We start from the raw sequence: 12,268 nt of genomic DNA, 5'->3' as shown, positions 1-12,268 counted from the left end.
CGTAGAAGGCACATGATAGCCTTCTACCAGGGGATTCTCCCTCAAAGTTCACTTGAGGACACGATTTTGCCTTACTGCATGCTCACTTAAAGTAGTCCAGGCCAGATCATCCCAGGTTACTAAGCTGTTCCCTATTTTTGCCTGCCTTAGTTATATAAATAAGTAATAAATGAACCTATGAGATGGCTCTATGGATAAGTGTTTGCCCTAAAGCTGATAACCTGAGTTTAATCCTCAGAACCCACATGATAGAAGGAGAGAGCATGCTGTTTTGGTTCACATTGTGTGCTGTGAACACACATATACATTAAATAAACAAATAATGGTAAAAATTTTATATATACCAGTTTTTCAAGTTAACTAGCCAAAAGATGTCATTAACCAGAATATAGCATCAATCCTTGGTAACGAGAGCATTTATAATATGAAAAGTCTATATAATTAAACATAGTTATTATGAAAAATATTTGCAAGCACTAATAACTTGGTTGCTTCATTTATATTTAATTCCATACACGTTTTATACATTTTATTTTTAAAGTATGTATATGGAGAGGGTACCTTTGCGTGTGTGACTAAAGGTACTCTTGGAGTCTAGGAGAGAACATTAGATCCTTTGGAGACAGAGTTACAGACAGGTGTGAGTCACCAGATGTGGGTGCTGGGAACCAAACCTGGCTCTTTGGAAGAACAGTATATACACTTAAGTACTAAGCTATCTCTCTAGTCCCACATGTTTTGTTTTTTGCAGAACCAAGAAACTTGACTTTTCTTGGTTGACAAAACAAGGTTCAGTTAGAGGCTGAAGAGATGAGATGGGGAGTTAAGAGTATGTACTGTTCTTCCAGAGGACCAGAGCTTGGTTCCCAGAACCCGTGTCAGCTGGTTCACACAACCATTCACAGCTCCAGAGGATCTGATACCTTCTTCTGGACCCTGCAGGGGCACCTGTGCTCATGTGTCTCTGTCTCTGTCTCTGTCTCTCTCTCTTTCTCTCAAAACTCTGCAGGGGCACCTGTGCTCATGTGTGCATTATTCCCTCCCTCCCCCTTCTTTGCAGGGGCACCTGTGCTCATGTGTGTATTATTCTCTCTCTCTCTCTCTCTCTCTCTCTCTCTCTTTCTCTCTTTCTCTCTCTCTCCCTCCCTCGCTCCCTCCCTCCCTTTCTCTCTCTCTCTCTCATACACACACGAGAGATAAAAACAAAATAAATATTAGAAAAGTTTAGTCAGAACTGGACAGTGGTGGTGCACGCCCTTAATACCAGCACTGGGGAGGCAGAGGCAAGTGAATCGAGAGCAGGTTTGGTTGCAGGTTAGCCAGGGCTACACAGAATAACCTGCCTCAAAAAACAAAACATAAAAAAAGAAAGAAAGAAAGAAAGAAAGAAAGAAAGAAAGAAAGAAAGAAAGAGTTTAGTCAGATTACATGTAGATAATTTTAATGCAATATAAGAGCTGTTGATTGTTCTGAGAAGTATACCTAATTCAGCAAAAAACAAAACAAAACAAAAAAACGTTGTTTTCTGACCTTACACAATGGCTTACCTTTGAACAGTTAAAGATAGTACATTTCGGGCTGGAGAGATGGCTCAGTGGTTAAGAGCATTGCCTGCTCTTCCAAAGGTCCTGAGTTCAATTCCCAGCAACCACATGGTGGCTCACAACCATCTGTAATGAGGTCTGGTGCCTTCTTCTGGCCTGCAGACATACACACAGACAGAATATTGTATATATAATAAATAAATAAATTCAAGTTTGTTAAAAAAAGATAGTACATTTCACATAAGAAGAGTAGAGACTTGAAAGCAGAAAGGTTTGGTGTGTTCAAGAAATAAAAAGTAGTTAATTGTTGTAGAGGCATTATTTTGAGCAGGGGAAGAACTATCATCTCTTACAATCAATACGTACTGATGGATATGAATGAAACAAAAATAGGCACAGAACATTAAAAAAATCATTGAAGTGGCTTAGAGGAGAAATAGACTTGAAGTCAGGTAGTATCTACAGAAACGGAAAAGGCTACTTACTGAGACAATTAGAATCAACGATATTTGACCACCATTTAGATTAATTTATACAAAAAATATCTTGTTTCTGCTCTGTAATCCCAGGAACACAACTATGAACAAAAATATTCTCTGCCTTCACAGAGGTTTCAGTGCTGTAGGACACGCAGGCACAGACTTAAGCCATGTATACCCTGAAAGTATGTGCATTGACTGCTTGATTTCAGAAACTGAGTGGTGGATAAGTGTGTTAAAACAAAGCTAAACTGACGTGCATTGGTTTGGAGATGAGAGAGATTTGTTGTGACTGGGTCGTGGTATTGAAGAGGAAGGAGAGGCTTATAAGCGAGGAGCGGAACCATTCAGACCCCTGGAATTCCTAATGAAGGCTTAGACAGAAGGAGCTAAGGTTTGATTTAAAGCAAAAGAGATTCCAGATCAAATCACATGGTAGATGAGTTAAGAAGGCTTTAGCTGGGCCAGAAAGATGTCTCAGCCATTAAAGGCTAGGCTCACAACCAAAGATATAAGAAGGTTTCAGTTATAAGTAAAATCTTCAGCACAGGGCAGAGAAAGTGGCTCAGAGAAGCAAGAAAAGCCCTTGGACCTGTTGGAGGTTTGGTATCAAGCATGATCATTAGTTAAGCAGTTGCTACATAGCATGCCGTCTTTCCTTTTCTCTTTTTGTGTACTTCCTTTTGTGTGTGTGTGTGTGTGTGTGTATTGGTTTCTCTAACTACAAAACTGACCAAACCCTCACCAGTTTTCCTCACATCTCTGGATTCCCCGAAGAAATCCTGAGTGGCTTCTTAAATCAGTTATCCACTACTCAGTTGGTCTACTCAGCAATGGCCAGGAGGGGAGGGTGCTGTATAGCATTAACAGTTGCTGCTACAAAGCCATACCCTCTTGTAGTTAAGGCATGTAGTAAGTCATAGGATGGGGAGATTCCTGGTAAGAACTTTAGACAGTCATTAAGGATGCAAATTGAAGAATGGGGAGCAAAGAGAGGAGTGAGGGGACTTTAGGCGAGTACAATAATCTAGGCACTAGGTAATGTTGGCCTGAGTTAGGATGTTGAGTAAGAGGAAAATGGATTTGTGTTAGATAATGTTTGAATCTCCAGAACTACATAGATTGGATGTGGGAATATGAAGAGTCAGGGATAATATGTTATGTTGACTACAAAGATGATGAAAGCAGTTTCTGAGCTGAGAGAACATAGAAGAAACAGATTTGTTGGGAGTTGAGGGAAATGGTTATTTTTGTACATGTAATTTGAGGTAGCTTTGAGACACCTGAGTTTTCTGGTAGACCTTGCATGTGTGTGTCTGGAGTAGAAGAAAGGCTCAGTGGTAAATAAATATTTGAAACCCTTGAGCTTTTGGTAGTAGCAGAAGCTCTATGGGTAGATAAAATTGTCCTGGGAATGTATAACAAGAGATGTGGACCAAGACAGCCCTCAAGGGAATCCTATTTGAAGGCTCCAAAGGAGACTGGACAGGGACAGAAAGGCATATAGTTTACAGTATTCTTAGGAACCCAAGCAAACATATGCCAGGCAGCAGACTGTCTGGCCTTTTTTTGTCAGTCTGGAAACAAAATTGGGAAATATAATTTATTAAAGGCAGTATAAAGCTATCAGATCTTCTTAAGTGTATTTAAAAGGAGGATAGGCTGCTTGCTTATGGGATTTGCGCAATATTATGAAAAAAAACTGAGGAGTGGTTAAAAAGTAGACTACTGATATTAAGGTTCTTGATGAATCTTCAGAGGGTTCAGGACATAGGAGAGTGTAAAAGAAATTGCCTAGGGCTTGCTGAGTAATCTTGACATCTTGCTTGGTAGTTGCTTATTACCAGCAATAATATATGCTTACTGTTTTATCTCTACAGATATGCTATTGATAACATTTTTTAAAATCTTAGTAGCTTCCTATGTTAAGAAAAAGTATTAGCCATGTTCTGACTTTTTGGGGTTTTTTTGTTTTTTGTTTTTTGTTTTTTTTTTGAGGCAGGGTTTCTCTGTGAAACTGCCCTGGATGTCCTGGAACTTTCTCTGTAGACCAGGTTGGCCTTGAACAGAGATCTGCCTGCCTCTGCCTCCTGAGTGCTGGGATTAAAGGCATGCACCGTCACCACCACCACCCAGCCATGATCTGGCTTTTTAAATTGTAGTATACTAACAATTTAATTTCCTCACGCTTATTATTACCAAGGACATTAATACTCTGAGGGCCATTTGTTCTTGTTCTTGTATATCCAGTGTGCTGTTTGAGGTTGCCTTGTTTGTCGTTGTCTTAACTTGATATTTTTATTCATAGTTTTTTTTTCTCCCTCTCTCTAAAGTACTTCATATGGATCATAAGCAACCTACTAGTAGCCACACTCCCAAGCAGAATGGTTCTTTCTCTTCTATAGTTTTCGACTGCTGATAGCCTCTCAGGGATGGGAGCCTCATGATTTCCCTCATCCATGCTATAGTTTTGACTGGCTTGGTCTTGTACAGGGCTTTGCAGCTAGCCACAACTGCTATAATTTCAGGAGTGCAGTAGCTGTGCCATGTCCAAAAGATAGCATTTCACAGCACTTTCCCCCTTCCCTCCTCTGGCTTTTACATTCTTTCTGCCTTCTCTTGGCTGTTTCTTGAACCTAGAGTGGTTGAGGGTTTTCTTGATAAAGTTGTCCCATTTAAGGATGAGACTTAGGATGTTACTGCTGCCCACCACAAAAGGAAGCTTCTCTGCAAGGTAGAGGCAACTCTCTGGGTGGTAAATATCATATGAGTTATGTAACTCTCTGTGCCAGTGCTTAGCTAGGGCCTCTTCTCTGGATCCTCACTTTCCACTGCTGTGAGTTGTGGAAGTGCCTTTGTGTGTCTCTTACTCTCGGTGAGATTCACTCTGACCTTTCTTTCTCTGCTCAGTTTTTTTGGTTTTTTAAATCCTTACTGGGAACAGGTACATTTAATTACAGAAATGTATTAGTCATGGAATAATTCTCACACATATTACTTTTTAAAAATTCTGAATATAGTTATATTGCTGGTGTGGTAAACTGATAGTAATTATATATAATATTAACTAATATGAGTAAAATGCATCTGAGACATGTATCATTTGCTATTCTCTGGTGGCAGTTTATTTAATGTGATCAACATTTTATTATAAGCCCTGGGAATCTTATTAGTAAAATATTTGGTAAAAGTTACTATTAGAAAATGTCAGGCATTTGAGTCTATTTCCAGAAATCATTTTATTTCATAGGACTAATTGTTTGGGTAGGTGAAGATTCAGCCCAGATAGTAGTATAAAGGTGCTTTTAAAACTAGGAATTCTTAGGGTTGGTACCTTCAGTTTTTGAACCCAGACAGAGTCCTTTTTTCCTCTTGGAATTGTAGAGCCGGTAGTAACAAGCAAAGCTTTGTGTATAATTGAGACCAAAAGGACACTTTTAGTATTGGCTAAAAATAGGAGTGAGAGGGAGAGACTTGGAAAATCAACTTCTGAGCCTTTGGGATCAGGAGGTTATGTGTACAGAATAAAAACATGGGAGGTTTCCAGTACTATACACGATTTCCTGTTGTTGAGTGAACTTTAAATCTAATTAGAGAACTATTGTTTATGGTCGAGATAAAATGCAGAATTGTAGACCTCAGCTGTCCCTAGTATACAACACAACTTCTGCATCTAAAGGCTCAGGGATCAGTGCAAAAGAAGACCCACCCTAAACGTAGATGGCACCATGACTTGGACTGGAGTCCTAGACTGCATGCAAAGGAGAAAGGAAGCTGAGATAGCCGAGATTCATTCATCACTCCCTTCTGATGGACTCATACTGTGAGCCAAGACAGCCACTTCTTTCTTTAAAAAAAAAAAAAAAAAAAAGAATTTTCCCATGTATTTTTTTCCGAGCAGTGTGTACCAATACATTCCTTTCATGTTTCTGGCAGTTGTTACAGCAGTTATCTGGTCTTGACAGTGGTAGGTGTGTCATTTGAAATGCAGATTGTAGTGAAGCTAGAGGTTGTCTGGCCATCTTAGGTCCAGCCAGTGTGGCTAGCCCACCTGAAGAGTAACTTCTGGCCCACAAGAAACATTCTTTACCAGATACAGAAGATAAGAGCAAGGTAGAAATTTCTGGGGTTCTATAGGCAGTATAAAAGGGGAGCAGAGTTAGACTGGGCTTGAGGTATAGATCACTGGTAGAGCGAGCATTTGAGTAACATCACTAGGCCTTGGGGTGATCTCTAACACTGTAAGAGGAAAATAAAAACAGTAGATAAATCTAGGGAATTCCTTCCTGTATTAATATAGAAATTCATGTGTATAAAGTATTCTTATGGGCAACACAAATTGGACTTGGTGTATTTTTTTCTTTTTCTTCCTTTTGGCGGGAGGGCATAAAGGTGGGAGTAAACCTGGGAGGACTGGGAAGCGTGTGTGATTGGGTGCATTGTGTGAAATTCTCAGATAATCACATAAAAATAATTATATTGGGGGAAGAGTATTCTTAGATATAAAAACAAAATACCTTTTGAGTACCTTAGAAAATGGCACCTTCTTACAAGTCAGGTCACCTGTTTTTACTCAGTTGAATGTCATGGAGAAGAATTGGCATTCTTTTAATTTAATTTCAACTAAGCCTAGAACCAGCTTCCTATAATTAAGATATTTGTGTTTTGAATACAAAATAATTTTAGGATCCTGGATACCAGTTAATTGAAATGTCATGGTAATATATCTATATTGTGTTATGTTGCTTCAAGTACACTTTGTTTTTCTCTTCTGGAATTGTTTAAAAAGTTGCCTCTCCACTGAGGACTGATGCTTTCTTTCATCAAAGCTCCTTTTCAGATTTTGAAGGGAAGGCTCCCCTCCCTTTTGGGGCCCCATCATGTTGCCTCCTAATTTTCTTCCACCTTGAGGCCCAACTATATACCTATCCCTATAAAGTGCTCATTCTGAAGGGTTAAGTGGTTTCAGCATCCTCCGTTAGTAACTCACCTTTCTGCACCAGTCTCTTAACTATCTGAACTGTCTTAACTTGATCGTCCTCCTGTCTGTTAGAATAGGGAAACATCCGGGAAAGAGAACTAGGGAAAGGAAAAAAAGAAACCACTGGGTGTAAAGCCTCTGTTAAATATTTACATACTGATTCTAGAAATTGGGTCCCTACAGGGCATGGTGATAGTAAAAGTGATCCCTTGTACTCTTCAGATATGATCAGGGCTTACACTAGGTGGCAAATGCCAAGTCTCCAGTAAAGGCCGGAGTAATAAGCACCCGGTTTAGGTATCTAGACCGTAAATCTCCGACTCTTAGAGTCTTGAGCCATAAGACTTGAGGAGTCAGAGCGTGGAGCTATGGACTCCTGAGTCTGTCAGTATAGCCATAAGCTCTTAACACTCAAACACTCAGGTCTGCCAGCAGTAGAAAGGATGTTCCTCAACCATGCAGTTTCTGAGGAAAGCTAGAGGAGCCAAAAAGCTAGCGCTTTTGTGAACTATAAGTAGCTTTTCTAGTTTCTTACTTCATCATTCTCCTGCAGGCTAATATCAGTATTTTGCTCCCCACCTTCCAGACCTTCCATCTGACCTCCTCACTGACCTCTGACCCGGCCTCAGGCTGCTCATGTATTTATTGAGTTAATTATTTTTATTAAAAGTTGTCAGTTGGATGTGGATGGTATACACTTTCAATCACAGCACTCAGGAAGCAGAGGCAGGTGAGTTTGAGGCTAACCTGGTCTACAGAGTGAGTACAGCCAGAAGAGACAGGGCTACACAAAGAAACTATCTTGTAAACAAAATCCCATCAAAATTCTTCACAGACCTCAAAAGAACAGTACTCAGCTTCATATGGAAAGGCAAAAAACCCAGAATAGCCAAAACAGTCCTGTACAATAAAAGAACTTCTGGAGGCATCACAATCCCTGACTTCAAACTCTATTACAGAGCTACAGTACTGAAAACAGCCTGGTATTGGTATAAGAACAGACAGGAGGACCAGTGAAATCGAATAGAAGAAAGACCTGGATATTAATCCATACTCCTTTGAACACCTGATCTTTGACAAAGAAGCAAAAAATATCAAATAGAAAAAAGAAAGCATATTTAACAAGTGGTGCTGGCATAACTGGACATCAATATGTATCTTTCACCATGCACAAAACTCAAGTCCAAATGGATCAAAGACCTCAACATAAAGCCAGCCGCACTGAACCTTTTAGAAGAGAAAGTGGGAAATAAACTTGAATGCGTTGGCCCAGGAGATCACTTCCTAAATATAAACCTAGTAGCACAGACACTGTGAAAAACAATAAATCGGACCTCCTGAAACTAAAAAGCTTCTTTAAAGCAAAGGACACAGTCAACAAGACAAAACGACAGCCTACAGAATGGGAAAAGATCTTCACTGACCCCACATCAGACAGAGGTCTGATCTTCAAAATATACAAAGAACTCAAGAAATTGGCCACCAAAAGAACACATAATCCAATTTTTAAAAAAAAATGGAGTACAGACTTAAACAGAGAACTCTCAACAGAGGAATCTAAAATGGCTGAAAGACACTTAAGGAAATGTTAAGCATCCGTAGTCATCAGAGAATTGCAAATCAAAACAACTCTAAAGATTCCATCTTACACCTGTAAGAATGACCAAGATCAAAAACACTGATGACAACTTATGCTGGAGAGGTTGTAGGGAAAAGGGAACACTTCCGCATTGCTGGTGGGAGTGCAAGCTAGTACAGCCCCTTTGGATGTCAGTGTGGTGATTTCTCAGAAAATTAGGAAGCAACTTTCCTCAAGACCCAGTAGTACCACTTTTAGCTATATATCCAAAGGATGCTCAATCGTGCCATAAGGACATGTGCTCAACTATGTTCATAGCAGCATTGTTTGTCATAGCCAGAACCTGGAAACAACCTAAATGCTCCTTGACCGAAGAATGGATGAGGAATATGTGGTACATTTACACAATGGAACACACACACAAAAAAATAAAATAACAACACCTTGAATTTTGCAGGACAATGGATGGAGCTTAGAAAACATTATTTTGAGTGAGGTAACCCAGATACAGAAAGACAATTATCACATGTACTCACACATAGATGGTTTTTAAACATAAAGCAAAGAAAACCAGCCTACAAAACACAATCCCAAAGAATTTAGACAGCAATGAGGACACTAAGAAACATATAGATCTAATCTACATAGGAAATAGAAAAAGACAAGATCTCCTGAGTAAATTGGGAGCGTGGGGACCTAGGGAGGAGGGGAGAGTCAGGGAGGGGAGCAGAGAAAAATGTAGAGCTCAATAAAAATCAATTTTAAAAAAAAGAAAAAAGTTGTCAAAGAACTTTTATTGTTATTGTCATTGCCTTAACACCCACCCCCCTCCACCACTTCTCAGCAAAACACACACACAAAGACACACATACAGCTGTTCTTTGGATTCCACTGGATTGGTGACTTACTGGGTTGGTAAATGGTAACTTAGAACTGTCTTGTTTGCATTTTGTTTACCTTGTTTTAAATGGAGTCTATGTTACCTGGGCTACTTTCAGATTCCTGGGCTTAAATAGTCCTCTGTGCATCAGCTTCCAGCATGCCAGAATTATAGGTCCAACCTATATATCCAGTGCAAGCATTCTAGAATAGAATACTTGTATAGTAAGAAAGGAGAGATTTGTCAGTATTTCAACATTCAAATGAGGAAAAAAAAGGATGGCTTTGATTTTTAATCTGGCAGGCAGTCAGGAATTGTCAAAACTGAGACAAATTGTTAGGTGCTCTAAAGACATTGGAATTGAATTATTTGTATACTAATGTATGAACCCTCCCTTCTTGATCTTAAGTTTTCTATCCTGCTTCTTATTCTTGCAGCTGTTGTAGTTGTACCAGATGTTGCTGTTGACTGTTAGAGAACATAGCACAAAAAAAAGACCCTTGTTTGTTAAGCAGGTGCAATTTGTGCTAATAATTTACTACCTTGCTTTCCATTGTAGAAATGCGTTCTAGAACATGTTAATATAATTATTTGCTTACTTTTCTTTTGTGTTTATGGAGGGGTACATGTGTTTGTGGAGGTCAGAGGTCAACTCCAGCTGTTCCTCAGGAGCTAGCTACTATATTTTGAGACATCATCTTCCTGGGATGTGGGGCTTGCTGACATGGTTAAGCTTGATGTCCAGGGAGCCCAGGCATCTTCCCATGCCCACCTCCTTCTCACTAGGACCGCACACAGTGCTTTAATTAACCCGGTTTTTGATGTGGATGCTGGCACTTGTATTCTATGTGACAAACTCTTTACTCGCTAACTTACCTCCCCAGCCCCTCTTTTGCTTTTTGTTTTTGTTTTGTTTCTATTAGGTAAGTGTGCAGTAATGCCAGTGACTTAAAGATTAGAGAAACAGTTCACCATAATAAAAATGTTTTTGGGGCTAGAGAGATGGCTCAGTGGTTGGGAGCATTGCCTGCTCTTCCAAAGGTCCTGGGTTCAGTTCCTGGCAACTACATGGTGGCTCACAACCATCTGTGGTGAGGTCTGGTGCCCTCTTCTGGCCTGCAGGCATGCACACAGACAGAGTATTGTGTACTAAAATATGAAAAAATGTTTTTGAAGAACCAGTCAGTAGTTACTTACATGTAACATGTACTGAGCAAAAGTCTGTGGTGGTTTTGGTTTTGGTGATGTTCTCTTCTTATTGAGGATGAGCTAGCAGTCTGTGTTACTATGGTGGATAAAGTGAGGACTTAGATGCTAATACTAGACAAAATCATTTTCTTATGTCACTTTTTTTTTTAAATTTTGCAGCCTCGGTGAATATTTGGATGAAGCCATTAAATTAATTGCTTGCCATCATGAGCAGAAGCAAGCGTGACAACAATTTTTATAGTGTAGAGATTGGAGATTCTACATTCACAGTCCTAAAGCGATACCAGAATTTAAAACCTATAGGCTCAGGAGCTCAAGGAATAGTGTGGTAAGTTTTTATTTCAAAATAAGGAAGGCAGCAGTCTTTAACTGTTGCCTTTTCTCCTCTTTGTAATGTAAATCCTTTGGTAAGTAATCAACTTTATGCAAAAAAAAAGAGAGAAAGAAAGAAATCAATACTATATAAATGAAAGCTATAATGTGGTAATTTTTCCTCAGAGATTACTGGTCTTTTTTATTATTCCTAAGCTGTAACTATTAACCAACAATAGTATTTTGAAATACAAAATATGATTAAATATGTACTTAGAGTCATATAGAGACATGCACTTATATCACGAAAAAGGAAGTTCGTTCTGTGAATGCATCTATTCCTATAACTGATCAGTGAGATGCCTGCCTTTCTCACTTTCACTCTGTAGTGGATCAGACATCTCATAAATTGGGGAATACATCAGCTAATACATCTTTGTATGTTTCTGAACTTGTATATCTTTAAAGTTGTTTTACAAGATAACTTCTATAAAAAAGGCCCAGGTTTTATAGATGAACATAATTCTTTATAAATTGAAGTACATACAGTCCTTGGGATAGTTCTCCTACTGACTCAGAATCACTAAGTTAGCATTATAACCTTGGGGAAATGATAAGCCAGCCATACCCAAGCATAATTACATCTTTATTGCTTCTTAAACAAGCAAAATTTATTTAAAATCTGCTAAAAGAATTGGGAGTTCATAAACCAGCATGTTTATGAGGTTCTAGAAAAGCTCTTGCATCTGTCCACAAATACGTGTACATAATACTGTTCTTTAAAGTGTTATTTCTATAGCAGAAGTTGAAACAGCATCAAGTCTGGCAACAGGAGAATAAAACGTTATGATACGTATGAAACAGCAAAGTACTGTACAACATTTAAAATGAAGTGGAGCTGTCTGTGTCAGATGGACACTGTCAGAAGTATAGACCTGAGTGTTAGAACCATCTACAAAAAACCCCACCATATTGTATTAATTTCTCCGCAAAATATCAGATATGCAAAGGAGTTCTATATACTTTGGATTGGCTACATATGCAGAAAAGATAAAAGCTTACCTCTGAGAACAGAAGAGGAAGAAGTCTTTACCTATAATATGTTTCTCTTTTTAAAAAACTCAGAACAATTGTGGGAAAATATTAAAATCTAACAGAATTGTATAAGGGAAATACTCTTACCTGCCCCCTCCCAAAACATACAAAATGAATACACTTTTTAAATGCATTTAAAAAAGACAAAAAGAACTTAGGCACTTGTGTCCACCCATGCTGAGGGATCTT

General features: G+C 38.9%; 1 protein-coding gene across 5 annotated transcripts in view; it reads left to right on the top strand.

The window, feature by feature from the left end:
* Mapk8 (mitogen-activated protein kinase 8) overlaps positions 1 to 12,268 on the top strand; it is a 79,765-nt gene that overhangs the window by 42,261 nt on the left and 25,236 nt on the right. For all 5 annotated transcript variants that reach the window (XM_087906255.1, XM_087906254.1, XM_087906257.1 and 2 more), the window contains one exon: positions 10,832 to 11,000. In XM_087906255.1, the coding sequence (XP_087762381.1) occupies positions 10,879 to 11,000 (122 nt within the window). In that variant the 5' untranslated portion in view covers positions 10,832 to 10,878. The remainder of the gene's footprint in view (positions 1 to 10,831; positions 11,001 to 12,268) is intronic.

This window comes from Myodes glareolus, chromosome 5 (assembly GCF_982192425.1).
Source record: "Myodes glareolus chromosome 5, mMyoGla1.1, whole genome shotgun sequence".
Lineage (NCBI taxonomy): Eukaryota > Metazoa > Chordata > Mammalia > Rodentia > Cricetidae > Myodes > Myodes glareolus.
The sequence above is the reverse complement of the archived record's forward strand: the minus strand, read 5'-3'. Positions and strand labels throughout refer to the sequence as shown.